This window comes from Caloenas nicobarica, chromosome 14 (genome assembly GCF_036013445.1).
Source record: "Caloenas nicobarica isolate bCalNic1 chromosome 14, bCalNic1.hap1, whole genome shotgun sequence".
NCBI lineage: Eukaryota > Metazoa > Chordata > Aves > Columbiformes > Columbidae > Caloenas > Caloenas nicobarica.
Window position 1 is genome coordinate 16,900,353 of NC_088258.1, and position 27,221 is coordinate 16,927,573.

A 27,221-nucleotide genomic window follows, 5' to 3' on the forward strand; every position below is an offset into this window, starting at 1 on the left:
GGGCTCTGGCCGCTGGTTTAACCACTTGCTGCGGGCCCCGGCCCTGCCGTGCTCGGTGACACCGGGACCTGCGGGGCTGGTCCCGCTGTGGCCGGGGCTGCTGCGTACCTGCTGAGAGAAGAGATTTCCAGCTGAAGTTTAATGTCACGCAGTCTGGTCTGCGGATAGGGCCACGTGTGCCCGTTCGGATAGTCTGTGCTCACGTGCGATGGCTCCTGTTGTGCGATGTGGTGGCCGCGATGCAGCTTCTCGATGCGCCGGAGCTGTGGCAGCGCGGGCTTTGCTGGGTACGTGTAATGCAGATTCCCACTTTACTGCTCCCAGTGTCCTTCTGAGCATCTGCTGGGGGTTGGAGAGCAGCAGTACTGGGTCCACTTTGGGTTCTCATTTCAAGAAGAATATGTGGCAACTGGAGAGGATCTGGGGGATTGTAACAAGGATGGTTAGCGGTGTGGAAAACCTGACCTAAAAGGAGAGGTTTTTAAATGTTGGGATTGTGTTGTCGAGAAAGGAGAAAGCTGAAGGCAAATATAGTAACACTTTCAAGAAGGTTTAATGTCACATAAATGAATCTATGTCATGGCATTAAACCTGTGTGGCATGCTAATTATTTCTCCATCTTAACTGCTGCTGGAGTTATGAATTTCTGGACTGCACTAGTTTCTCTTATGCTGTGATTTCATAGCTAATTTTCTAATTACAAAATTAATTTCAAGTAAATAACCATAAGACGTCTTCAACTGTTTCCTAGCAAAATCATTGTCATGCTAATAACGTATCGGTGTTATTTAGCAAAACGTAAGTTCTGTCTGCAAACTATGGACAAACAGACCTTCTATCATCTAATTTCATGTAACACAGACTCGCAGGCCCCAAACTGTTGTTCGGTGGGTGAGGCAGAGCCGGAGCTCTCGTGCGCACCTGGATTAGTCTCGTATTTCTAAAAAACAAGCAAGAATTTCTGGAAGCATTACTCATCACAGGCAGGGTGGCTCCTCTCCAGGTTTATCCCTGAGGTGGCAGGAACAGAAAACAGTATTTATCAGACATGCGTTTTGTCCTTGAGTTTGATTTTGATGTTTTGAAAACCCCCTTATGAAAGCAGCTTCAGGGACACGGCTGTTGCTCAGTGTCTTTTGTACTTGTGAGTAAAAATAAGAAAACAGGAGCCAATTTAGAACATTTGGGGTTGTAGTTTTGCACGTGCTCTGTGCTGAAATTGTCACTGCTTAAAATCAATAATTTACATTTTCTTCTCTCTGGGAGATTGGGCAGTGTTGTCATGGATTTCATGCTAGACATTTCAAGTCCAAAAATGAGCTGGAAGGAACGCACTACTCTCTGGTGATGCTTCATGAATGTTACGCCCAATTTGCTAAAAAGAGCAGTCCTGGAGATGTGGATATCGATGGTAAAGTAAGTGCAAAAAATGAAAATTTTAATTACGTGCCATTAGTACAGTCAGATAATCTTCATAACACTAGATGTGTGAAAAAAGCACCTTGTGTAGAATTGTTACAACCCGTCTTTAAATCAAAATACAACTTGAATGACGATTTTGACCTACCAACACAACTTACATATTTTATTTGAAAAGATTTTACAATATCTAGTGTAAGTAATTAATGACAGTTATTTTTGTTCATACAACAGCTGTACATATTTGCTTCTAGACGACGGTGGTGCAGAACATGAGAGGAAGATTTGTCACGCAGAAAACAAAACTGACTGTGCGGACTCATCGCGGGTCAGTGCAATTTCAGCCGGTAAGCAAATATCAAACGTGAACGAGTCGAGATGTCTTCCAACTTGCGGTGCTGTTATGATTTCTGCTGTTGATGGGTTGAAGCGTGTGTGTTGGGTGGCCGGTCCCAGCCGTGTCCCCGCGGCGCTCTGGGACCAGCTGTTGGCTGCTGCAGCACCTGCTGTCAGCGGGACCATCCCCGCCTTTCTTCGCCCCTTTGCAACGTGGCGGGGAGGTTTTCTACTTTAAAAAAACAAAACGAAACAAAGTGAACACTAACCACATTGCGAATAACCCTTCCAAGTGGTTAGTGACGCAGGTGAAGAAGCGGCATTAAACGCATTGCAGGGCGAGAACAATGAAGGGAATCACAGGACGCTGTTGGGAGCTGCAGCCCGTGGAGGGCATCGCTCCGAAGCGGAGTTTGCGGGGGCTCCCCGTGTTCCTTCCTCGGGCGGTGAAGCCCCGTCGTGGCGGGGCCAGCAGCTGTGCGCGACACCCCCTCCTCGCACACGGAACCGGCTTCTGCCGCTCCAGGCTGGGCTCCGAACACGGGGCCCCCAGGAGGGTGTCTGAGGGAAAACGTCGCTGTTGCAACAGGGAAGCGAGAGCACCGGCGTGCGGGGGCCGCGCCACCACCCCCCGCTCGCTGCCCGCAGCCGAAGCCCCGGCCGGCAGCCGCCGTTACCGGGCGCTCTGCCGGGCCCGCGCCCCGCCGCCCCGCCACGGCTTGTGCTGGCTGGCACCGCGGGGCAGGGCGGAGGGACGAGGCGCGGGGCTCCCGCCACCTTCCCCTAAAAAGGGAGCGCGGAAATTCCCGCCGGCGCGGAGCCGCCGAGGCACGGACGGGGTTCGAACCCGTGATCTTCGGTTTACGAGACCGACGCCTTACCACTTGGCCACCGCGCCTGCGTTAACGGCGTCTCCAGAGCCCTTCTTTCGCTGGCGCCCGCCCCTCGCGGCCCGCGTGCGCCTGCGCGAGCCGCTGGCGGCCGTTGGGCGCGCTGCGCGCGGCCGCGTGTCCCTGAGGCGCTGAGGGGCGGGGCCGCTCGGTGCGAGCTGTTTGCGGGAGCGGGATGGGACCCGGGGACGGCAGCGTGACCGTGGGCCAGCGCTGGGCCCTTGTGGCCAGGAAGGCCAGTGGGACCGGGGGGGGATTAGAAGGGGGGTGGTCAGTAGGTCAGAGAGGTTCTCCTGCCCCTCTGCTCTGCCCTGGTGAGACCCCATCTGGAATATTGTGTCCAGTCCTGGGCCCCTCAGCTCCAGCAGGACAGGGAACTGCTGGAGAGTCCAGCGCAGCCACGAAGATGCTGCAGGGAGTGGAGCATCTCCCGTGTGAGGAAAGGCTGAGGAGCTGGGGCTCTGGAGCTGGAGAAGAGGAGACCGAGGGGTGACCTCATTCATGGGGATCAATATGGAAAGGGGGAGTGTCAGGAGGATGGAGCCAGGCTCTTCTGGGTGACAACCAGTGATAGGACAAGGGGCAATGGGTACAAACTGGAACACAGGAGGTTCCACTTAAAGATGAGAAGAAACTTCTTCATGGTGAGGGTGGCAGAGCCTGGCCCAGGCTGCCCAGGGAGGCTGTGGAGTCTCCTTCTCTGCAGACATTCCAACCCGCCTGGACACCTTCCTGTGTAACCTCATCTGGGTGTTCCTGCTCCGGCGGGGGGATTGGGCTGGGTGAGCTTGCGAGGTCCCTTCCAACCCCTGACGTTCTGGGATTCTGTGAGGAGCTGCCCGGGCCGGCTGCGGAGGCGGCTCGGCTCGGCTCGGCTCGGCCCCGGTGAGGCGCGGGGCCCCGGGCCGCCGCCGCCCCGTCCCAGGGGCACAGGCTGCTCCCGGGGCGCTCCCGGGCTGCGGGGACCGGGGCGCACGGCCGGGCTGCAGCCGCGGTGCTCTGCACCGAGAGGTGGCACTCTCACATTTAGATCGGCAAATGTCCTGGTAGTAACGTAGTCTTCGGAGCAGAAAGAACAGTTTAGAGAGGGGCGAAAAAAAAGCGGAAATAAAACCTTCTTCCTCTGAGAAAAGAAGCAGAAATGCAAGACGTTGGGATAATGAAATGGTAAATATTAAATTAAACTAAGTGCCTGGTACTTGTTCCCTATAAAAGATTAGTGTTGTGAAATGCAGAAAATATACTAAAACACCTGTTTTCCTAGATTTGGTGTAGATACTTACAAGTGTGACCTGGAAACAAAGCTTTTAGTTTTCATTTATTATTCATTGTGGAGATTCCTTTAAATTCCCTGTGAAACTTTTGCTGGACACCCAAGTTATATCCCGTGTTCCTGGATGAGAAGGATTTTGTTTATTGACCTGCAGGGGTACTGATCCCACCTATGATCAGTTGTTTGTTTTGTGAAGCATGTGAACATGCTAACAGAGATATCTTTGGTTGAGGTCCACAGCTGAGGCTGAGATCCACACTTACTAGTTTAGTGGTGCTGTAATGTGGGTGTTTAAAAGATTTTTATATCTGGGATGTTCTTTGAACTGTCATCAGGAAAACCCATGCCTGATGGCTTGACTGTATGTACAAATTTCACTTCTTTAAAAGTTGCGATTTGTCAGCTTCTCCATGATAACTCTGTGTGTGTCTGTGTTTCAGCAAACAGGAATTTGAATTAGCTTCACCTGCAGTGAAAGGTGTCTAATTTAAATTACCTTACTGGAAAGTCAGCCCATGTTAAATATGTTTTCCACTACCTTGGGATAGCTGTCCCAAAGGTGATTCGTTCTGATTTTCCAGTCCTTATGGGCATAACGGGTGGCCTGGCCAACCTGAACACCTGCTGGAGTTTATCTGCTAGTCTAGTTCATCCATTCATGTGGTGAATGGAGTGAAATCCAGCTGGTGACCAGTCATGAGTGATGTTCCCCAGGGCTCAGCTGATCTGCTGGAGGGTGGGAAGACTCTGCAGAGCCTACAGAGGACTAGAGGAAATGGCCTCAAGTTGTGCCAGGGACAGTTCAGATTGGAAATTAGGAAAAATTCCTTCATGGAAAGGGTTGCTGAGCACTGGAACAGGCTGCCCAGGGCAGTGGTGGAGTCACCATCCCTGGAGGGGTTGAACAGATGTGGAGATGAGGTTCTTAGGGACATTATTTAGAGGTGGGTTTGGCAGTGTTGGGTTAATGGTTGGACTCGATGATCTTAAAGTTCTTTTCCAACCAAAATGATTCTATGATTGTAGCTTCAAAGGACATACCCTCAGCTGGACGAGGGAAAGCTGGGAGGGTTGCATAGTTCTGCTTTTGTCTTGGTCCTTGTGGTCACTGCAGGACTTCAACAGTGTGATGATGTGTGGGAGTAGAAACTGCCTCACTCATCTCTCACACCTGTAATTTAATGATAAGGAGTGACCTCAGGGGGCTGGTTATCTCAGCTGGCTGAAGAATTACTCTTAGTATTACCAAGCTGGCAGCAGGAAGGAGTTAGATTTTGATAAATCATGTTTGACTTATGTCCTTCCATTTCTGGCCTACTAGCGTGTTGCAAAAGATGCTTTTTTATGTGCCATACTTGGCAGTTGTAACTTGTCATCACTGTTCCTGTACAGCTTGCATCTGTCTGTTTTATTCATGTTTTTGTATCTTTGTGAGCTAAGAAGTATTTTGTGATGGGAGGAAGCAGAGAGGACTGTTCGAATTATTTGTGGAATTCCTAGTGTGCTTGGAAAAAAAGTTACTGTCTAAACAAAGTTCTGTTTAATAGTGACCTGATTTATCAGAACAATAGGTTTTATAAGTAAAAATGTAAGATTGATTTTAAAATGTGTAATTGCCCATGGTTTCTTTTGACATCTGGATATTTTTTTTTTAAAGTGTCTTTTATGTTGGTCATTACCCTTGTTTGAGCTCCGTGTGAAAGCCCGTATTCTTTATGCTGAATCTTACATATGCTGTGTTCTCTTCTGACAAAATCTTTTTTAGAACACCACATAAAAGCAACTCTTTACCTTTCCGGCATCAGTGTATTCTAATGTGAGAGATTTTGTTGGAAGGAGAAAATAATCACCGGGTTTTTTTTGTTCCTTCCCTAACCCTCATTTTTATGAGCTGGAGGTATTGCTTTAGGAGAGGATTCTGATGTCTGTTTTAGTGTACAAAACTAGGCCTTTCTACAAATCTGACTCTTTCAAGGAGATACAGGGAAACAGTAATACTTATGCAGAATTCGTGCAACTGTATAGTTGAGTTTATAAAGAGTTGCTACAGCATAGCTGGAATGCTCCTCAGTCACCAGTTACTTGAGCGTAGACTTGTCCTAGCCTTGTGAAAGGATGTTTCTGTTCACTATTTTAACTTTTTATCAACAGCAGTTGTCCCGGAGGGACCCGAGAATGATGCAGCGTTAGGGCAGAGTGGCCCTGCCGTTCTTGCTCTGCAGAGAAGACCGGAGACTCATCTTCAGGTAATTTTTTATGTGAAGTCTTAGAGTTACTCTATCAATTTATGGATAAACACTTAAAGGAAAACAAACCAAAACCAACAACAAAAAACCCCCCCAAACCCACCAAACCCTAGCTGTTGCATCTCAGGTGCCCCTCTGTTACTTTGATGCTCTTTTAGGAAGGTCTTGATGGGGTTGTAGAATATATTATGGAGTGTAGGCAAATGTGTATGACTTCTTTTCTATCAAAGAAACATTTCTGACTTGATACAGTACAAATATTGTAAGAAATATGTCACTGTTTAGCAACATTTGGATAATATGCAGCAAGTTAATAGGCAGGAGTATATAGCATTTAATATTGTACAAAGACAAATGTGATGATGCCCATTTGTAGAACATGGTTTAATATATTCAGATTTTATTGCAAACCAGGGCTTAGCTTGTGGAAAAAGTTCATTTGGTAAAATGTCAAATTTCATTAGCCTTTCTTGTCTTGGTGTTTACATCATAATACTAATATGAACACAGTTTGGGAGGGAGGGTTATATGTTTATATTTCTTGGTCTTTGTAAAACAGTCAAACCCTCAGATTGCCAGTTGGTACCAAAACAAGTGCTTTATCTCTGCTATATTCTACCTATAAATTCTGTAATGCACAAATGCAGAGTCAAAAAGTGCCGCACTTGTTTTGCAATGTTTGTGTTTGGTGTGTGATATCTGAAGGTACGTAAGTTTGTGGCATACATAGCCTACAATCTTCTAGAATGGTTCAAGTTCATAAAGAAAAGGTATTTTGTGAAATTTACAGGGCATGTTAGTAAGTTTTAATTTGGTCAGTTTTATGGGTAGTACTTAGCACTGTATGGGTTTTGTAATACTTGGTGAAGTTCTGATGTCATCAGTGTAAAACAGACCTTAATAAGGAAAGGGTGGGTGATCTAGTATGGGAACTGCTTCTGCGAGGTACATATTAATAGTGAATATTTGAATGAAGCCATTTCATCATGAACAGAAGCTTGGCGTATTGAACAGCTCATAGCTCACTGTCCTGAAGCAATGCATACAGGTGTTCCACAAGCTGAGTGGAATACAAAATGCAAATAAGAAATCCCTCAATCCAGAACATCTTGCAAACCTTGGAATAATGTGGGTAAATCATGAATGAAAATGGGTGCAATGTTGTCTACATCATTTTCTAATCCTTCCATTGCCACCTTATAGTTCTGAAGTATCCATTAATTTCTCACAGAATAGCCTTATTCTTTGTACTTACTTTGGGGTTTGGTTGGTTGGTTGGTTTTTTCAGGGTTTGGTGGTTTTTTTTACAAATTCTTTTTTTATTGTTAGAGAGTTACAGGTAGCTTCTATTCAGAAAAAATAAGATACAAACACTATTTACTTTCTTGTTAAATTCAAGACTAATGCTGTAAAACATGAAAGAGAATCACAATATTTTGTGCTGATAAGAATGCCCATACAAATTTACTTGAGCATTATTTCTGTATCTGTGATGATGTAGCTCAATTAGGAGCTGAAGTCTGTATTGCTACGTGAAATACACCCATTAATCTGCAATGATATTGTAATAGTTTTTGAGTTCACTGTGAGAGGCCTGATAGGTTCATTTGCATAAGTGAACAAAATGTTGCATTTGACTCCCGATGCAGTTAAACAGTCTGGGGAAGCAGCTTGGCTGGTGGCACAGGCACAGCTTCCCAAGAGATGCGGCCCCACGGGGGTAGCCCAGTGGAACCCTTTCCACCAGTCAGCTCCGGGGCACTGATACGCTTGAGGTTCTGGACAGGAACAAACAGATGCCTCTCTGGAATGCTTTGTTTATTCTGTATTTTGAGTTGCCCTTTTTCCCTCCCTGAAAAAAACATCTCATTTGGGGTGAGGAAGAAGCTCTAGGTTTTTCCTTCTTCCCTTTTCACCACGGCGTGGAGAGTCAGAACAATACTAGAGTCCTGGATCTCCCTGGCTGTTGCTTCTGTACATGGATTCATTGTTGCAGCTTGTTCCCCTCTCCACCAGCAACACCTGGACTAATGCAAGAGGTTATCATTAAGAGAATTTTGTTACAGATTTGACTCACTGTGGTTGTCAAAAATACATACTAGAGTCATACTATATTTTCCCAAGTCTTATCACAGCATCTCAAGTTTTGATCAATTTTTCTTTCTGATGGTGATAGGTTTAAACTAGTGCATGTTCAGTGATCTCTTCCGTACCCTACGCAGTCACACGTGGTCAATGCATGGATTGTGGAACTTGAAAACCCTCTTCTGTGCTAGACTTCAGAAGACGTAGTAAGGAAGGTGGTTTGGTCTTGTGAAAAGAACAGGGAATGCCCATAATTACTTACTATGTCTCTGTAATTCTTAGTACACTGACAGAGCATCTTTGTTTTGTGCAGCTAACACACAGTTACTTGCTGGGTAGCCCAGGAAAAACACTGCCTTCCAAGCTATTCATGCTTTCTTATCAGTACTATGGCAGGAGAGGGTTGTTGTTTTTTTAATGACAGAAATACTGAAAAGTCTGAGTTCTTACCCTGCCTTTCTCAAGAAAAGAATAAAAACCAGGAAAGGAATTAATATAATAGTATTGCCTTAAAAAAAAAAAAAAAGTCCAAACCTAAACTTTGAGAGTTCAGGAAATCACTACTCTTACTATTTTTGCGATGATTTTGAAGACAAACCATCATTTTTTTAGAGTTTAAGTGCAGATTTCATTCTTATTCCTTTTTGTGAGAAAGGTACTTAGAACATAAGCCAAATGTTGCTAATTCCTAGGAGTCAGAATTTTTGTTGATTATTATTAATGGCATTTTTCACTTTTAAGTAGTAAGCAGAGACAAACGAACACAGTTTTTCTTTTTTATTTGAGACACTTAGCAAAAATGCTGAAATATCAAACATTTCCTCAGTAGCTACAATATTGCCACTATGTACAAAATATTTGATAAATGTAGTACACATATAAAAATACAGTATGCATTACATATATACAGTACAATGTGCAAAACATATGGCATTCAAACATATGGAATTGATTTTAGGGGTGCAAACAGCAAATACAAAGGCATCATGGTTTCTTATAGAAAGGCAATACAAAAACTGACGCCCTGATTGCCATAATTTGCATTTAGTAAAGTAGTGCTTAAATGAAGGAGGCCCTAGAGACAGGTGTCTGTCTTCTTCTCTTCACAAAATGAGATGCTAAGACTTAATTATGACTATGAAAACGAGAAGAGAAACACCTACTAGGGTTAGCGTTATTACTACTGCAAGCAGTACTGTGAAGAAAAATCCTATCTATCTGGAAAAAAGGCTGTGCTATTACTGAATACAAATTTCTCAAACAACAAAAACAAATCTGTACTGTTAAACATCAAAAACAGCTTTGAAAGTATCTACATCCTTAATTTTAAAAAAGTATGGATAATACTTTTGGGGAATTAATTTCCTATGCTTCAAAATACAAAGTGCCTCCTTTGGCAATATAAATGGCAATGCTTTGGTTCCTATTTAAATTTTTATATTATTAGAATTTATTTTAGTCTGTCTTTTGAATATCTGAGTTGTATTTTTTTATAAAAATAGTTATTATAGCCATAGTTATTAACCATTCCCTGCTTTTTATTGAGAACTTGCTCTCCTTGCTAGAATGGCTTTTTAGTTAGATTTCTACAACACATTTATATGCTTTTAACTTTAAAAGTCTTTATATTCAGTACTGGACACTACAGAATGATGTAGGTGTCTCTTTTTTTGCACTTTATATTTATTCCTAGCAAACTGGTATAAAAGGAATATTTGAGATTACTTCAGGTTTTAATGGATGCTCTTTATTGGCCATGTATATTACTATATGCAAGTCCATTCCACATATCTCACATAAAACAGCATCTGTAGTATGGTCTAGAAGTCACCAAAAGGCGATTTAATAGACTATAATATAAAGAGTTTCAACAGAACATTTATTAGAGATAAGTGGAAGAAATTTTTTTCCAGTTTTAATAGAATTTGCTGTAAGTTTACAATACACTGAAGATACCATCCAAATAATAATAGTTTACATCGGTGAGCTTTACTGTGTTTTGATTCCATAATGCCCTTCCAGTTAAATGTGTTCCGTGATTGCATTTTCTCTGCCTTGAAAACAGTTCAGCAGCTTGTGCTTGGTTTCCAATTACGGTGCTTACACTTTGCAGGCATCTGATTGTTGGAGGTTTCATTGTATAAAAGTTTAATATTGAAACTTCTGTTCTCATCACCTGCTTCCTTGGACATAACTACTGTTGGTGAATTTAGAAATACTTTGGAAAGAAATTTTAGTATTAAGTAGTGATTATTTCTAAAAGCTGTAGCCTCAGCTTTTTAAAGGTCTGATTCTGCAAGCTCACATTGCTGGATTAGGCTCTAAGTTTCTGTAGAGAACTGCGATAAATTCATTTTCCTCTCAGAGAGAACTGCTAAATTCATGACAATGATTTCTTAACTATTAATAATGTTAAACAAAATTTTGCCTCTAAACTTACTTAACTAATGCTGAATGGCACTAAAAGTGCATAACAAATACCATTTCTGTATTAAATGCAGGATGTGAGTCCTCTTGATTAACATTAGCCTTTGTAAAAGAGATGTCTGAGCTCTCTCCATGTCTAGAAGTGTAAACACCTTTTGATTTTCACACTGATAAAACAGTATTCTTAATTACTTTGAAGGATCTACTAACAACACATTTGAAAGGATGTGTTCTGTTAGGATATTGCAGCTATTAAATGGCAAATTTAGTGTCAGTGCATTCCTTTGCAACTGTTCTCTTAATGAGAAATATTCTATTCTGTACAGTCAAACTGCACAGTCATGATTAAATTTCTAAGATGTATTGTATTTGTATTACAAAAATCGTCATGTAAAACATGCACACACAAAAGTCTAAGCAAAACCTATTTCTGCCATAACAGGCATATATAACTATGGCAAATATATCACATTTCAGAACGAAGTCTAAAGCAAACCATTATATATAGGGTTTAATACACAATTCTGAAGTGTACAAAAAAGTAATCACACACTTGCTACGCTAGAATATTTGTACTTCAAAAATTAAGATGATCCCTTTTTAATGGTGGTTTTTTTTTTGCAAATAATAGACTTTTAGAGTAGAAAGCTATACTGTACTGATAGCAACACATCTCAGCTGTTTGGGTTTATTTCTGCACATAGATTCCTATGGATTAGTTAACATTCTACGCTGCCAATAAGGATAGTTCTGTAGCAAGATGACTTTGCTGGTTTAAAGCTCTATTTACATGCACATCAAAAACGACAGTACAGTTGCTCTAGGTTAATTTGACCTTTAAAATTAATTTACTTGCCTCTTCTTTAATCAGAAGGCAGGGTCAAAAAGGGGTAACTGTAGCCACACATACGGTATCACGTCTGGTGTATCACACATAATAAATTGACAGTAATGCAGAACACTAAATTTCATTCAAAGTTGTTCCTATCAGACCAAGGGTCCTTAATTCTTATTCTCGTAACAGCTGAGGGCACTTAGTATCTCAGAGTATTAGCTCCCAAGATAATGATGACAAGGAATGCAAAAAGTTGAATGTATTTGTTCAGTGTTATTGAAGAGTCCCATACCATCAAAATTTAAGGCAGACAGACAGTCCAAGTGTAATATTGTACTCAAGTATTGTAGGCACAGTAAGAAGGAATAAATAAACATGCCTTTCAGCTTCACCTTTTGTTGTGAAAATCTCCATAGATTGTTTTTTCTGTACTTGGTTTCAGATTAAATTAAATCCTGGCCTGCAAAACTACTGAAGATATATAATGATTTAAAGTGCTGGTAACTGATATGATGCAAATGTATAATGCCAGTTGAAACCCTGAATCAATGATATAATCCCCTTCTATCTGAAGCCAAGGGATTTCTCCAGACTGCATTGTGTATCTGGAGACAAATTTGCAGTTAATTCCACAACATTTTCTGACAAAAGTATTTTGTTTGATGTTAAGATGATTGTGTTGTCTTGTTGTTTTTTTTTTTTTTCATATGTGATACAGGTTGCTAAATAGGTAACAGCTACTCTCTGCAATGAGATCAGTTTTCAGATTAGAAAACATATAATGCTTAAATGGTTCAGGAAGTAGGGGACTGTTTCCTTTTATCTTAATTTAGGAATGCCCTAATAATGATGGAAATAATGATGATTTTATGTTTGATTATCAGCCTACGTCATCTATGGCAATATTTAACAGCTATTACCTGAGAGACAACCATAGAATTTCAGTTTTTTACTTCTATTTGCATTTTTTTGTTTGTTTTCCCGACTGCTTTCATGATAGACTCTGAAAAGAACAACTAAGGGCTTTAAACAAAATAATCCTTTCATGTGCTGTGAGGTAAGAGCTTAATTTTTGCTATTATGTGTTTCAGGTATGAAATATGTCTTCTCATAAAACACTACATCCTGATAGTGTTATTTGGGATTCTCACTGAGCAGCTGCTCTGTTTAGCTACCCTGCTGTTATGTAGACAAAGCTGTTCTATAGCTAAAGCATTCATTAAGAAATGATGGTTGTCCTGTCAGTACTGTCCCCTGCAGCTCAGTCTGATCCTACAAACATCTTTTATTGAGGGCATTAATCCTGTTTGCAGGATCATAGTGCACAACAGCGTTAATTAAACTTTACTACTTCCTCAAACTGTTCTAATATGCTGACATACTGGATTCAATGATCTAACAAATATCATCAAACACAAAGTAAATTAGGATATTTATTATTTCCGTTATAGTAATACCTTGTTTGAAGACCGCTGTTCCCCACTGTTCACAAAAATAAGCTATACAAAGTTAAGAGTATACAAATAACTGTCTGATATACACATTAAAATCTAGCTATTAAATCCAGAGCATTGCTATAGAAAATTCAGTGTTCTCAATATTACCTGGCATAGCTACAGTGGATTTCTTGCAGTTACACTTAATATCCCTTTGGATGCAGTTAAATTCTTCCCTCATAATTAAAGAATGGAGGAAGAGTTCTAAAAACCACAAAACCAAAATATAAAACAACTTGAACAAATTAAGAAACTAGACATATGAAATTTCACTGAACCAGCCAGTGCTTGTACTTGCCCTTGCCCTCACAATTCATTTGGAACCTGGCTCAGGCTGTCCACAGGAACAATGAAGTGCAGTGATACCTCACCCCCCCCAACCACTTGCTCACTGTGTCAATACAGACAGTTGAAATCTCACTTGTTCTTCTCTAAGTTTAGCCATGTTGTGTTGCTCATTTAAGCATTATAAAGTCAGACATAACTTCTTTCTTCAATATTTGTGATGCATTTACCCTAGGGTATTTTTAATCAGGAAGTACAATCATCCTTTCTTGTGAAATACAGCTTTTAGAGGGCCCTGATCTGCATTACTTTTAGAAGCATAAAGTAATTCACTGTTGTAAACTTGAAAATCAATAAGGAATTAGCTTCAAGCATTTGTTCTTCCAAACATTACTGTCTTAATTTATCTTAACTGCAATCAGAATGGTGCAATAATGGACGTCTGCTGTAAAGAGACTTGCGGGTCGTGTTCTCATTTGCTGTAGCTTAATCCCAGTGCAACTGTAGATCTTGTGGATCCAGAAAGTCAGTGGAAAACACGCTGGGGGCAGTAGAACTGAGAGGAGTGAGTCCAGATGAGGAGCTGGGCATTGTAATGTCTAGCCATTCCATATTGTCCAAATTTGTATCAGGAAGGTCAAGAGAGAGACAAGAATTACTAGTGGTAAACTGTGGGTCAGAGGTTTCCATGGGTGAATGTGAATGATCTAAAATGCTGGCGTGATTGAGCAGATCATTCTGGAGGTCTTCAATTAAAGAAAATGGCTCTCTGTCCTCATTACTGCTTGTCAGTTGAGGAATTTCATTACCTGACGGTAAAGTTCCATCCAAGAGGGCTTCAAGTTGGTTTTCCAAACTTATAGACAGGCTGGTTGTTGGTTCTAAGGACACAGGAGGAGGGGCCATTTGGATTTGTGGTGGTGGGCGGGATATCACTGTATTCACTGGCATTGTAGTGATGCTGGCTGTTACTGGTCTCATTTTGGAAATGGGAGATGGTTCCTCCTTTATCGGAAGGGAGATTTCTGGAATTAAAAAAAACCCAACGCTATTGAATTCAGAAAAGTTAATGACATATATCCTCAGGCTTACAAGTTCCACCTCTCTTTTGCCGACTTTGGGATGCATCCACAGTGAACTCAATGGAGTACGAGTCATTTTGTTGTTCTGATAATACAAACAGTATATATATCAGACTATGTCAGGTACTCTATGAAACAGCAAAGTATTTTAAATCAAGTTCCAGAGTTCTGCTTTCAGTAATACTTCAGCCAATTAGAATATTTATATTGACCAAAAAAGGAACAATTTTCTAGATGTTAGCTTTACCTCCTTTGTGTTCATAGTTCTTCTGACTAATTAGAATAATCATGGAACCAACACATTTCCTCATTTAGAACAGAGTACCTGAACCAATTTTCAGTTCAGCGCCTGTTTAGTACTGTGTCCACCTTGATGAATGAGAATCTAAGAGATCGGCTGATGGGATTAGGATGCATTTATTCCTGATTCTAGAATTTAAAACTACTCTTCTGTCAAGAAGTTCCACGTAAGACAGTGGCAGTAACAATAAAAGGAAATACAGCAAAGTAAGTTCCAATGAACTCTTATCTAAATGTAATCCAAAACCAAGATTAGACAGACAAGAATATGCAAATAAATCCTCTAGCACAGCGAAAATGTACCTGACAATATATTTTGCACCAGCTTCCCAAGCGAAAACCACATCCTTAAAACCTGTAAGAACATCTATTTAAATGATTGCTTAGTAAAAGCAAAGCATTACTAAATGGACTCTCTCACTCTCTTGAAGTACATTAATAAACTAAACATTTTACAGTGTAGAACGTGCTTATGTAAGTGCAACAGGCCTGAATGCTTTACTTCATTTTTCATAAACTGATCAGGAAAGGTTTGCTTTTTCATGGCAACTTTGCAAATATGGAGCAGTTGTTACCTTTAAGATCAAATAGGTTTGGTAACATAACACTCGAAGCAAATATTGAAGCAAGCACTGTTTCCTAAATCCTCAGTTCCAGAGGTATTATAGAACTTCTTTGAACTACCCATGCAATATTTGAATAAAAGCACTGAAAACATTTTTAAATTTAGCTTGAGTTGTTCACTGCACAGGTCACTTAGCTCAGTCTGTCACTGTCTACTCCATTTTCTTCAGCTGACTTTGCAATTTGCTTCGAAAAAGAGAAAATACTCTGATATTCCGAATATGGCTAATATCTTCTAATAGCCTACAGTCAGTCACTTCTGTCCTGGCACTCGCTGCTCTCAAGATCTTTAGGTGACAGTAGTACAAAGCATTAAGTTAATAGAATTGCTTGGCACCAGAATGCTTCCCAGTATTGTAATGGCTTCTTAGTCTACAGAGCCTAATTATGCGCCCCGAAAGTGGCCGCCTTTTACTGCAGGCTACTTTGTATATTACTTGAGTTACTTCAGTTCCTTTCTGATGGCTCCCTTATTTTAACCCACATAGAAAGTTGTTATTCATTACTGACTCTATGTAGTTCATACATACTTTTTCCAGTAATGTATCTTTGATGTTTAGAGTTGATAATACATGGTTATATTTAATGAAATTTTAGTATCAACATGCTTTAACTCTTACCTTATTCTATTTCTTGTATAATTTCAGTTTACATTATACAGACTTGCTCAACTTCTCCAATTTTGGTTTAAAACCAGTTTGTGCTAACCCATGGTGTTATTTTAATCGTCTGAATGCTGTGTGGATTCTTGCAAAGGTCTGTCTGGGCTATTTTACAAGCAGAAAAGTTCCACAGCAGGTTGACTGTATGTGTTTTGGTAAATGTTTTCTTTAATAGATAATTATTTCAGAAATACTAGTTTCATCCAAGCTGGATAGCTTCTACCTCGTCTCCTTCTTTCCTTTTATTCCTTTGATTATAGCGCTGAGTTTTTGTTATCAGGTTTTAAATCTCTACATCACACAGGTGTCAATTAGCTTACCTCCGCTCTTGATGAGAATATCAAAAAGATCATCCATCTGCTGACTGTGAGCACTGGAAACCTGTCGTGCATGAGAAAAGGGTTATTCTTTTTCTTGTAGTATTCTTTTCCTAAGCTGATTGATCCTAGCTTCTCTCAATAGTACATAAGTACTAACCTATGATCAAGCCTAAAATTCTTCATATGAAACGGTCAATCTAGAAAACAGAGAAATAGTTTGGAGAGACACTTGTAATCCCTGTGCTCGATTTCAGTACAAGGGAATAGGGAAAAAATCTGAAAAGGAAGACAAAGATTTCACGAAGGGAACCTGCAAGTGATGTGCAGAAAACTTGGGATAAGGAGAATGACTAACCCTATTTTGTACCAGGGTAAGTATCTGGAATAAGTGCAGGACTTTGGGGGGTGTACCCTGAACTGCTTTCTCTCAGCGACATCCTGCAAATAGCCACCATGTAAGATGCATGTTGTTAGTTGTTGTGGTGGTTTTTTGTTGTGTTGGTTTTTTTTGTTTTCTCCAGATGTAGATTCATGTTTTCCTTTTTGAAGGGGGGAAGCTTTCATCAATGGTTTATCTGTTTGTTTTTAACAGCCATCTCCGAAATACCCAAACCTTAAGCAAAACGTAACAAAACCCCCACAAACTCATTCTTTCAAAAATGGTCTAGGAAAATTGGAGGCTTTTATGACAGTCTCAGAACAAACCCAGCATTTTAAACCAGGGGTTCTACTCTGGAGATGGGAAGTAGTTTGTCATCAGGAGATCTGTCTCCTGAGAAGAGGCCGGTGGGGAAGCACTTCGCTAACTGGTAGTGCTGGAGTCTCGTAAGGCGGGCTGTGTGCTTCACTGGGAGGATGTCTCGCACGTCAAGAACACGAAATGGCATTAGATCCCCACGCTTCTGCCCAAATGTCTGCACCACAAAAACACCTACCAATACTAAGTTGCTACAAGGTTTTATCTATTTTTTGGGATAGTTCTGAAACACACGAGATTAGGGATGCTCATTAGTTTTGTGTGCAACTTGCCTCCAACATGAAGGGTGTTATGTTAAACTGACAAAGCACTCTGTAAGATTATTCATTAAGCTCACTAAATACAGACTCTTTAAAAGGAAGCACCTATGCTCATGTACATATATATAAAAATATATACATACATATATGTTTGCATAAGTGTATAAACACATACACATTCTTCTCAAGTTTACTCACTTTGGAAAATATGAATATATATTCTCATATATATTCATATATATTCATATATTTTCATATATATATATTTTCTATCTTTTAAGTCTGAAGTTTGGCTATCATACATCTTTGAAACAAGTCAGTTGAAGGCTAGTTATTGTTAACTAGCAATAGCAGCATTATCCCAATTATACACGTCACCAACTGGATACTGTAAAACTTACTTACATGTCAGTTGCTTTAGTAAAAAGAATCATGAAACAAGAGTCCAGTAGTTAAACACAGTTATGACAATATTAACAGGGTACATTAGAAAAATATTAACACCAAACAAAAAACTAAAATAAGTAATGGCTTTGATAATTCTAAAGAAAAAAAAATGTTTTTAAGAGACTAAACAGGAGAAAATGATTACCTCACACTGTGTCGTCTGAATATTCCGGGTCTGTTTTATGGCCTCTTCATAACGAGGAGGATCTTTTGCCTTGGATACTGTGTTGTTGAAGAGGGATTGTTGAACAACATAAGGCTGGGCTTGAGATGGAGAGCCAGGCTGTGTGAAATAACAAAGTATTACCTAAACAATACGTTTTAGTGAATTCAAGATGTATCAAGGTCTAGGGATTATGCTATTTTGTCACACCAATCTACATATAGACAAATAACAGTGCAATAGGTAATTGGCGGGATAAAATAATCACAGAATCACAGAATGTTAGGGATTTGAAGGGACCTCAAAAGATCATCTAGTCCAATCCCCCCGCCAGAGCAGGAACACCCAGGTGAGGTTACACAGGAAGGTGTCCAGGCGGGTTGGAATGTCTGCAGAGAAGGAGACTCCACAACCTCCCTGGGCAGCCTGGGCCAGGCTCTGGCACCCTCATCCTGAAGTAGTTTCTTCTCATCTTTAAGTGGAACCTCTTGTGTTCCAGCTTGAACCCATTACCTCTTGTCCTATCATGGTTGTCACCCAGAAGAGCCTGGCTCCATCCTCCTGACACTCCCCCTTTCCATATTGATCCCCATGAATGAGGTCACCCCTCAGTCTCCTCTTCTCCAGCTCCAGAGCCCCAGCTCCTCAGCCTTTCCTCACACGGGAGATGCTCCACTCCCTTCAGCATCTTCGTGGCTGCGCTGGACTCTCTCCAGCAGTTCCCTGTCCTGCTGGAACTGAGGGGCCCACAACTGGACACAATATTCCAGATGGGGTCTCACCAGGGCAGAGCAGAGGGGCAGGAGAACCTCTCTGACCTACTGACCACCCCCCTTCTAATCCCCCCCAGGTCCCATTGCCCTTCCTGGCCACAAGGGCCCAGTGCTGGCTCATGGTCACCCTGCTGTCCCCAGGACCCCCGGCTCCCTTTCCCCTACACTGCTCTCCAACAGCTCGTTCTCCAACTTATACTGGAACCTGGGATCATTCCTGCCCAGATGTAAGACTCTACACTTTATCTTGTTACATTTCATTAAATTTTTCCCTGCCCAACTCTCCAGCCTGTCCAGGTCTCTGGATGGCAGCACAGCCTCTGGCGCGTCAGCCGCTCCTCCCAGCTTGGTGTCAGCAGCAAACTTGCTGATAGTACACTCAATTCCCTCATCCAAGTCATTGATGAATATATTGAATAATACCCGCCCCAGAACTGACCCTTGAGGCACTCCACTAGATACAGGCCTCCAACCAGACTCCACCCCACTGACCACGACTCTGTGGCTGCCTCCCTTCAGCCAGTTTGCAGTCCACCTTGCTACCCGATCGTCCAGACCACACTTCCTCAGTTTAGCCGTGAGGATGCTGCGGGAGACGGTGTCAAATACTTCACCGAAGTCAAGGCAGACCACATCCACCGCTCTGCTATCATCAATCCACCTTGTTATGTCTTCATAAAAGGCTATGAGGTTGGTCAAGCACGACTTCCCCTTGGTGAAGGCATGTTGACTGCCCTTAATGACCCTCTTAACCTTGATATGTCTTAAGATGGCACCAAGGATAAGGTGTTCCATCACTTTCCCAGGGATGGAGGTGAGGTTGACCGGTCTATAGTTACCCGGGTCCTCCTTCTTGCCCTTTTTGAAGACCGGAGTGACATTTGCTTTCCTCCAGTCCTCAGGCACCTCTCCTGTTTCCCACGACTTGGCAAAGATGATGGAGAGTGGTCCAGCAATGACTTCAGCCAGCTCCCTCAGCACCCTTGTATAACCACGCAGGTCTCCTGGCTCCCTTTACTTGACTTCCTACGTGTCGGGATGCTCTGATCTTGAGCTTGGTAGAAGCAGTCCCTGAATGTTAACCAACTATGTTGGGCCCCTTTACCTTCAAGCAGTCTTGCCCATGGGATTTCCCCCAGCAATTGTTTGAAAAGGCCAAAGTTGGCCCTCCTGAAATCCAGGGTTGCAATTCTGCTTGCTGTTCTGCTCCAGCCACACGAGATCCTGAACTCCACCATTTCATGGTCGCTGCAACCAAGGCAGCTCTCCACCTTTACTGCTTCAACCAGACCCTCCTTGTTAGTGAGGACGAGATCCAGCAGCGCACCTCTCCTAGTTGGCTCCTCCACCATTTGCATCATAAAGTTCTCATCAATGCACTGGAGAAACCTCCTGGACTGTGGCTGGCTGGCTGAGTCGTCCTTCAGGCAAACATCAGGAAAGTTAAAATCCCCCATTAACAACCAGAGCCTGTGACTGTGAGGCCGCTCTCAGCTGCCTGTAGAGGCCTCATCAACTTCCTCACCCTGATCTGGTGACCTGTAATAGACACCCACAACAGTATCACCCCTGCCAGCCTGCCCCTTAATTCTCATCCACAGACTCTCAACTCGCTCCTCAACTGCGCTGGACAGTACTCTATACATTGTTACATTGTAGTTGCTCTCTCACGTAAAGAGCAACTCCACCACCACACCTGGCTGGCCTGTCTTTCCTGAAAAGGACATAGCCATCCATGAGCACGTAATAGTTTCTTTCTCTTTCTTGCACATACATATAAGCGTTATTAAAATCTACAAAACATTCGTCCTCCCTCAGTGAACTGCAGTATGTACAGTGTCATGTTATTTAAGAACAGTAATATAAAACTGAACTTTATGGAACACTGGTGAGCTAATCTTACCTTATTAGGAGCAGCAGGTCCATTCTGCACAGAGGGAACCTGATTACCACCAGTGTGAATGTTAGAGTTTGATGTTTTATTAATAAAAGATTGTGAAGGTGTTGTCACTGGTGCAGTCTGATAGGAAAATACTGTATTTGATGTGGTAGGTGGAAAAACCTGTAAAGGATTAACATATCAGTCTTAGGTTATGGGGTTTTTTAAAATTAATAACATGGGGTAAATGATGTTAATCAAGTTTAAGACTTTTTTTTTAATACTTGCTTGCTTAGAATACCTATTAAAGGAATGTTATTTGTACTGATTTTTCCCTCCAGTGGAATGATTTATAACAATTACTCTTTGAAAAAAAACCTTTGTGCTGTGACATGCTTTCATTCATCACTGATAACTAAAAATATTTTCCTGCGATTTTGCAGTGAGCATATGTTTTTGCAAAATACAGTCAAAAGTGTATGGAAGTTTAATAGATATGCATGATCTCCCCACCTAGTGGAGAGTCAATAAAATGAACTTATTTCTGCCCTCATACAAACTAGTGTATATATCTACACGTCGTATACTGTCTAAGACAGAATAGTTTGGTTTGTGCCATATAATTCTAAATTATTTTGTCTAAAGATATTTATGAGTACTAATGGAGAGAGAGGCAAAAGATATAACTAATGAACTCGAGTATCAAATGCAAACTTGGTTATGGGTATTTAAACTTGTGATTTCTTCAACTGATCATCCACACACTCACTGCAAATGATTCCAAGTAGTATCCTACTTCTTGTATTTTTAAGTTAAAGGGAGAGAAGGAGGAGCTATGAATGTCTGAATGCATAATTCAGTATCACTCCCAATACCTTTATGATAAAGGTGTGACAAATCCATCAGGATGGAGATAAATCCAGGGTAAGCTTTGTGGAGTACAGTCTGAATACCAAATCAAATCTGCTGTGAGAGGGTTTAACACAGCTTTTGTTAGCCACCCGGATCATGTCTGAAAACGCACTTTCCAGCTGTCTACCATTGAGGTGAATGGCTGTGGAGATGTCTCCTTACTACTGAATGAACTGAGGAACAAGTACCGTGTGGTACCGAGGATGTGAAGAGACACTTCAAATGTGTAGGAGAAAATAAATAGAATAATCAGCTGGTTTGCATAAAAAATCTGAGCTACCTGAGGAAGTCTAGATGGATTCAAGAGAAACCAGTTCTGGAAAAGAACTGTTTATGGAGGTGATCACTATTAGGAAGACGAACTTCACTAAAACAGTGTTAAATTAATTAGTAGCATCACTCACAGTTCATTACCTCAATCTGCCCGCTGAAATATCCAAGCCTCATGAAATGCAAACAGCAGACAGGTAGATGTAATGCTGAAGGCATGAAGACTGTCCTGATCTATTGCATCACATCAAGTATTCTACATTCTGGTGTAAAACCCAGTGCAATTGACGCTGCCTGGTTCGCTATGTAAAAGATGGCAGTAGATGTGAGCAGAACAGCAAGGGCAGGCCAGCTGTTCCGCTCCTGGATAGCTGGATGCGGCCTCAAGTCTGCTGGGAACTATGTGGGCTCCAAGGCAACTGGTCTGAACAGGGGGAAAGACCAGAGGCCACGATTCTTTGTTATCTCCTGTAATCACTTCAAGGAACTTCAAGGAAGCAAACTGCTAGTCTCTGGCACAAGTACATGCCTCAGGATGACTGGAAAAATTCTACTTGGGACCTGTCGAGTAAACAAGGTAAGATTAGGCCCTCACTGAATCCCAGAGAACCTGGATGAAATCTGCTTTTTGGATGTAAGTCAGTTGTGACTTCTGTAGGATAACCTCATTGTCCATGAAATTAAACAGACTGAACAAACATTCTGAAGTGTGATGATGCTCATTTAGTTGTGTTCCCCTTTGTTAGCCAGCTGCCTAGAGAATGGCAGGGCGTAATCGTATATCTCATAGGATAAATTCTTATTAGATTGGAGGATGCTGCACAGGTAGAAGCCCCAAATCGCATCAGAACATGGCTTTTATGATGCACTTTTGTAAACTGAAATATAAGCCTCAAAGGCTGAGATATTTTGTAAGTTATATAACATATGGTAAAAATTACTGTCCTCATCTTGACATTTCAGTTGTTTCTGAAATATCCTTTCCTTGGGGCAAGCTGAAAAACCTTCTTCTCCTAAGTGTTAGGAACCTTAGAGTCGATAGCATTGGTAAGGAAGCAATGAAGGTCCAAAACCAGTCTCTGAGTTCCTAGTAACCAGAGGTCAGCCTGGAAGAGGCTCAGACGAGGAGAAAGCCTTTCCCTTTGTGATGACCAGTGCCAATGGCTGATACCAGTTACCGTATGACCATGACTGGATTGGCACTCACAGCTGTGCATCCAGTGCTGATGAACATCTGTTTTGGAAGGGGAAATTTCAGAGTGGATCGTTTTGGGTAGGCAGAGAAGGATCTCTCTCTGAAGCATTCCCCCCATTCCTCAGGAAGTGATGTATTGTAGGTATGGTGGAGTTCCTACTGCCTGGAATTGCTATCCTCAGTATGAGTCCATTGGCTTTCTGTGTAAGGAAGGATGAAATCAACAGGGAAAGTATGAAAATTACAAGGAACTCCTATAAGATAATACATCTCTGAAGCCATAGGTAAAAGCTTTCTCTTAAGAACTGCCTGCAGGATTTTGAGCCAGTGACAAAGAACAGAAACTGAGTGGAATACCTGGTATACCAATTGTGCCAAGCATGAGGAAGAACATAGAGTGGTGCCGTAAGAATACTGTTAAGATAAAAAGTCTTTAGCCTTATGTATTTATTTGCAACTGAAAAAAAGTCCTGCACAAACTAAAACTTTGGAAAAAGTGAAGGAGTTACAGCCTGTTGTAGCACATAGAAAAACATGGTACAGAGGTGTTAGGTGACTTGATCTTTTATATACGATGCAGATGACACATAGGAGATTCTAAAAGCACTGCCTAGAGTTAGATTACATAACTATTTATCTTAATGCTTATTGCTATCCACAAACCTTTCTCATTTGTTGGGTCTGACCAAGTGCGTGCTGCGTGATGGTATTTTGTTTTGATTGTGGAGTATGCATCTGAGGTGCTGTCTGGACCAGGCCAGAGGAAGAAATAGGAGCAGGTATTTGTGATGGGGTCTGTATTCCAGCTTGTGATTGAGCCTAAAGGATGAAGATAAAATATTTGCATTATTTGTATCTCACAGTAAATCACATCATGTAAAAATCTATTGCATAGATTATGCAGAATACCAATAGCACGTGTTCTGGGAAGGATAAGCATGAGCTGTGTATAGGAGACAAAGTGTTTACTCTGTTTGGTACTGATGAGTTCCCAGCTAAAATGTAGTGTGTATTTTGCTTAGAGAGTTTAAGAAAGACAAACTGGAGAGGGTCCAGTGGAGAGCAATGAAAATAAGAGATAGTCCCCTCTTACTGGTTATGCTCTAGAAGAACTGGGCTTGAGTAACCAGAAAGACAAAACTGATGATGCAAGGAAAAGGTTGTTTTTAAGAAGATCATAGCAGTTTTTAATGGCCACTGCAAGGCAAGAAGCATGTCTAACCTCAGGAAAGACAACTTTAGCTGGCAGTTAGGAAAACTTGCTGCAGCATCAGTGAAGTGAAATACAAGAACAAGCTGCTTAAGGTCATCACAGAATTCTAGGCAGAATTTTAGAACAATTTAGACAAAGATCTGTCTGGGTGGGTAGTTACCAGAAACAGCTCTTGCACTGAGGGTTCTGGGGCCCATCCCCGTCAAAATTTTACAGCCCTCATTAAGTATTGCTAAATGTGATGGCGCACATGCTAGCACCAAAGCCTAGGCCCACAACATGCCACAACAGCCATGTACACGCTGGAGCTGAAAGAATACTGTGCTGGCACAATAACCATGTGGGTGGCAGCGATTTCATCATTCCCAGTAATGCCACTGGGAAGTACATGCGTAATTCTACCTTAGACCAACAGGGTAAACTGTTTCAGCTTGGTCAGACTACTCTATACCTCTTCATTCATGACCTATCTTGGTTTATGCTGTATTTATTCGCTGTGGTACTACCTATAATCACCCTAGAAATAATATTTGTGTAACCATGGTTTCTTTTTAAAACTCCACTGGAGTTCTACAACCTACCATTCATGTTTTTAAATATAATGAGCCATCACCACACAAGGAAGTTCAAACACACATTTTGCAAACAGGTATACCTCAAAATAAAGTAGTGGGCGTGTAGCTCTCTATTACAATTTGGAGTTAACCAAATGGTGGTATATGCAGATATAAATCAAAACCAACTGTGCATGGAGGCAGTACATAGTAAGACAATTACTTTTCAGGAGTTATCTGGGAACAAAAACTGCAAAGAAAGCAAGTACTAGAAAAAGTTATAAAGAGGTTGGCTCTTAAGTTTTTCTACTGTTTTCCATAAGTCAGAAAGAAGTGAAGCCTCATTTTTTTAAGTTAATCTTACAAGCAGCACATTTACCTATTTATACTAAATTATGCAAATAGTGCCATGCAGGTTACATGATGAAAACCAGAAACACCCTTACCTGCAACTTTATATTTCCAACTGGTAGCTGCACTGCAGTGGTAGAATTCGGTCCCTGGATCGATAGCGGAAGGAGCAGCTGTGCAGTTCCTTGGGTAGTTAATAAAGCTTGAGGCTGGGCAACAACTGCAGTTTGTGGCTGCCTCTGTGGACTAACATAAAACTGAGAAATGGCATTCTGAGGTTCAGCTTTGGCCACAGGTATCTCCTGCTTGATAACAACCGCCTTTTTGGCAACTGGATTCTGGCCACTGGTATATACAGATTGTCCTAAAGAATGACTAACTACAGGTACAGATTGACTTGTACTAGAGCAGTCAGTTAAAGCATTTTCATCTTTGACAGCAGCACTGAATTGTTTCTGTTCCACAGCAGCTGAGTTAGCACAAGTCTGAGACTGTTGCTGTTGTCCCCGTTTTTCAACCTCAAGTTGCATTTTCAGTACTTCCACAAGCTTTTGCTCTTGTTCCAGTTTCCTTTTGAGCTCTTCAATCTGCTTTTCTTTTTCTTGAAGCTTGCGGTCCTTTTCTGCTACATCAAGCTCCATGGCTGAGATGCTTCCACTAGTGCGATTCTGATTATCATCACTTGTATTTGCTCTTAGTGGTGAAGTACTTAAGAACTGGGATGGTGACATCATGGTCATCATTTCTGTGAAAGTATCTGCCATACTAGTATCATCTGTGCTTAGACTAGATTGTTCTGAAGGAGAGGGAGATATAGGCAAAGGTGAGCTGATGTTTTCAGTATTTACTACTTTGCAGCCAGGTCCGGTAGGTGTTTTTTCTGGAGGAAAGCTGGATATCGTATTAGCCGCCGGTTTACTTAGTGTTGCAACAGGAAAGGCCACAGTCACTTCCCCAGTGTTACCTGTGGCCCCAGTGGAGGTGGTTACCGTAACAGAGCTACTAGTAGTAACGCCATTGTTATTAAGATCTTGATAGGGCTTCAGACGCTCAATAAGATCTGTTTTTGTTCCAGACACTGGTAATCCCCGCAATTTCAACTCCATTTTAAGCTCTGCTACCTGAAATACGATAAAGCACGATAGTAAAAACATATTAAAACTTATTTCTATACATTTTACCTTATTACATCCTAGTAAGAAAAATTATTTTTCAGCATATTTGCTAGTTGTTACAGCTCTGTGTTCAGAGAGCACGCATTATTCGTAAATGCATCTCCATGACCTGCTACTTACCTTCACTGTTTAAGTGGCCAAAACCTTAGTAGTGTTCAGTTGTACAACGAATAGTAGCAAAGTTATGCTGATTTTTCATAAATTTTCAAAATGGTAAAATGAAGGTACAGCTCCAGTTCTGGGCTAGAAGGTTCTGTGGACGATGGCAGCAGCACAGATAAAAGCACTGAACACTAGCACGCTGAACCCCTTTGTTCCACCATCAAGGCAGATCGGTCTATTTTTCAGAAATTTTATCAGGTCAGTTGGGTGATTCAATAAACTCATCAAACACAAAAGGCTCTCTCTAATTAGCAACAAAACAGTTACAGCTATGTGCTGTCTGGGTTTCTTTTACAAACATAAAAAGTATAAGCAGTCAAAATTAATCTAATTTCTGATAGAAAAACGTTCTCAATTTTCCAGTAAGCTTACAGACGAAGTACAAATGTGTTGAGTGTAAATAATTCTGGGCTTCAAAATATCAATTAAAAAGAACAGTCACGATGAATGGCTTCTGTTTATGATATACATATACCACATCTAACTGTGGAATGTCTGGGCTCTACATTATGTTAGAACCACCTCTGAAAGAATAAAAGGGAGTGACCTTGGTAATATTTCTGTACATTGCCAGCCTAGAATTTTAAATTATAGGTCTTCATGATCTGGAATGATGAAAAGACGCAACAATCCATTTGTGTAGTCTTTCTGAGAACCACAGCAATTTTATGTTAAATAGCTGCCTACCTAACAATGAGTATCAGGTGTTTTGCCCAGTCTGGTATCCTCTACACTTGCTGCAGAGTGCATTCAAATTTTTCTGTTTTCCAAAAGCCCATTTCCGAATTCTTAGTCAGAACTGATTTAGATGATTCAGTGTTAAAACCACC

At 41.3% G+C, this 27,221-nt stretch overlaps 1 protein-coding gene and 1 non-coding gene across 8 annotated transcripts in view; both read right to left on the reverse strand.

Moving 5' to 3' along the window:
* Positions 1–2,581: 2,581 nt before the first annotated feature.
* On the reverse strand, positions 2,582–2,653 carry TRNAT-CGU (transfer RNA threonine (anticodon CGU)). The gene has a single exon. It is a non-coding gene; the product is annotated as a tRNA-Thr (tRNA).
* Positions 2,654–9,026: 6,373 nt separating this feature from the next.
* MRTFB (myocardin related transcription factor B) overlaps positions 9,027–27,221 on the reverse strand; it is a 79,910-nt gene continuing 61,715 nt past the window's right edge. For 6 of the 7 annotated variants that reach the window (XM_065644552.1, XM_065644553.1, XM_065644554.1 and 3 more), the window contains 6 exons: positions 25,150–26,175; positions 23,600–23,755; positions 20,584–20,742; positions 17,890–18,027; positions 16,281–16,341; positions 9,027–14,317 (listed from right to left, as the gene is read on the reverse strand). In XM_065644552.1, the coding sequence (XP_065500624.1) occupies positions 13,779–14,317; positions 16,281–16,341; positions 17,890–18,027; positions 20,584–20,742; positions 23,600–23,755; positions 25,150–26,175 (2,079 nt within the window). In that variant the 3' untranslated portion in view covers positions 9,027–13,778. The remainder of the gene's footprint in view (positions 14,318–16,280; positions 16,342–17,889; positions 18,028–20,583; positions 20,743–23,599; positions 23,756–25,149; positions 26,176–27,221) is intronic. The other variant, XM_065644551.1, reaches the window with a different exon arrangement.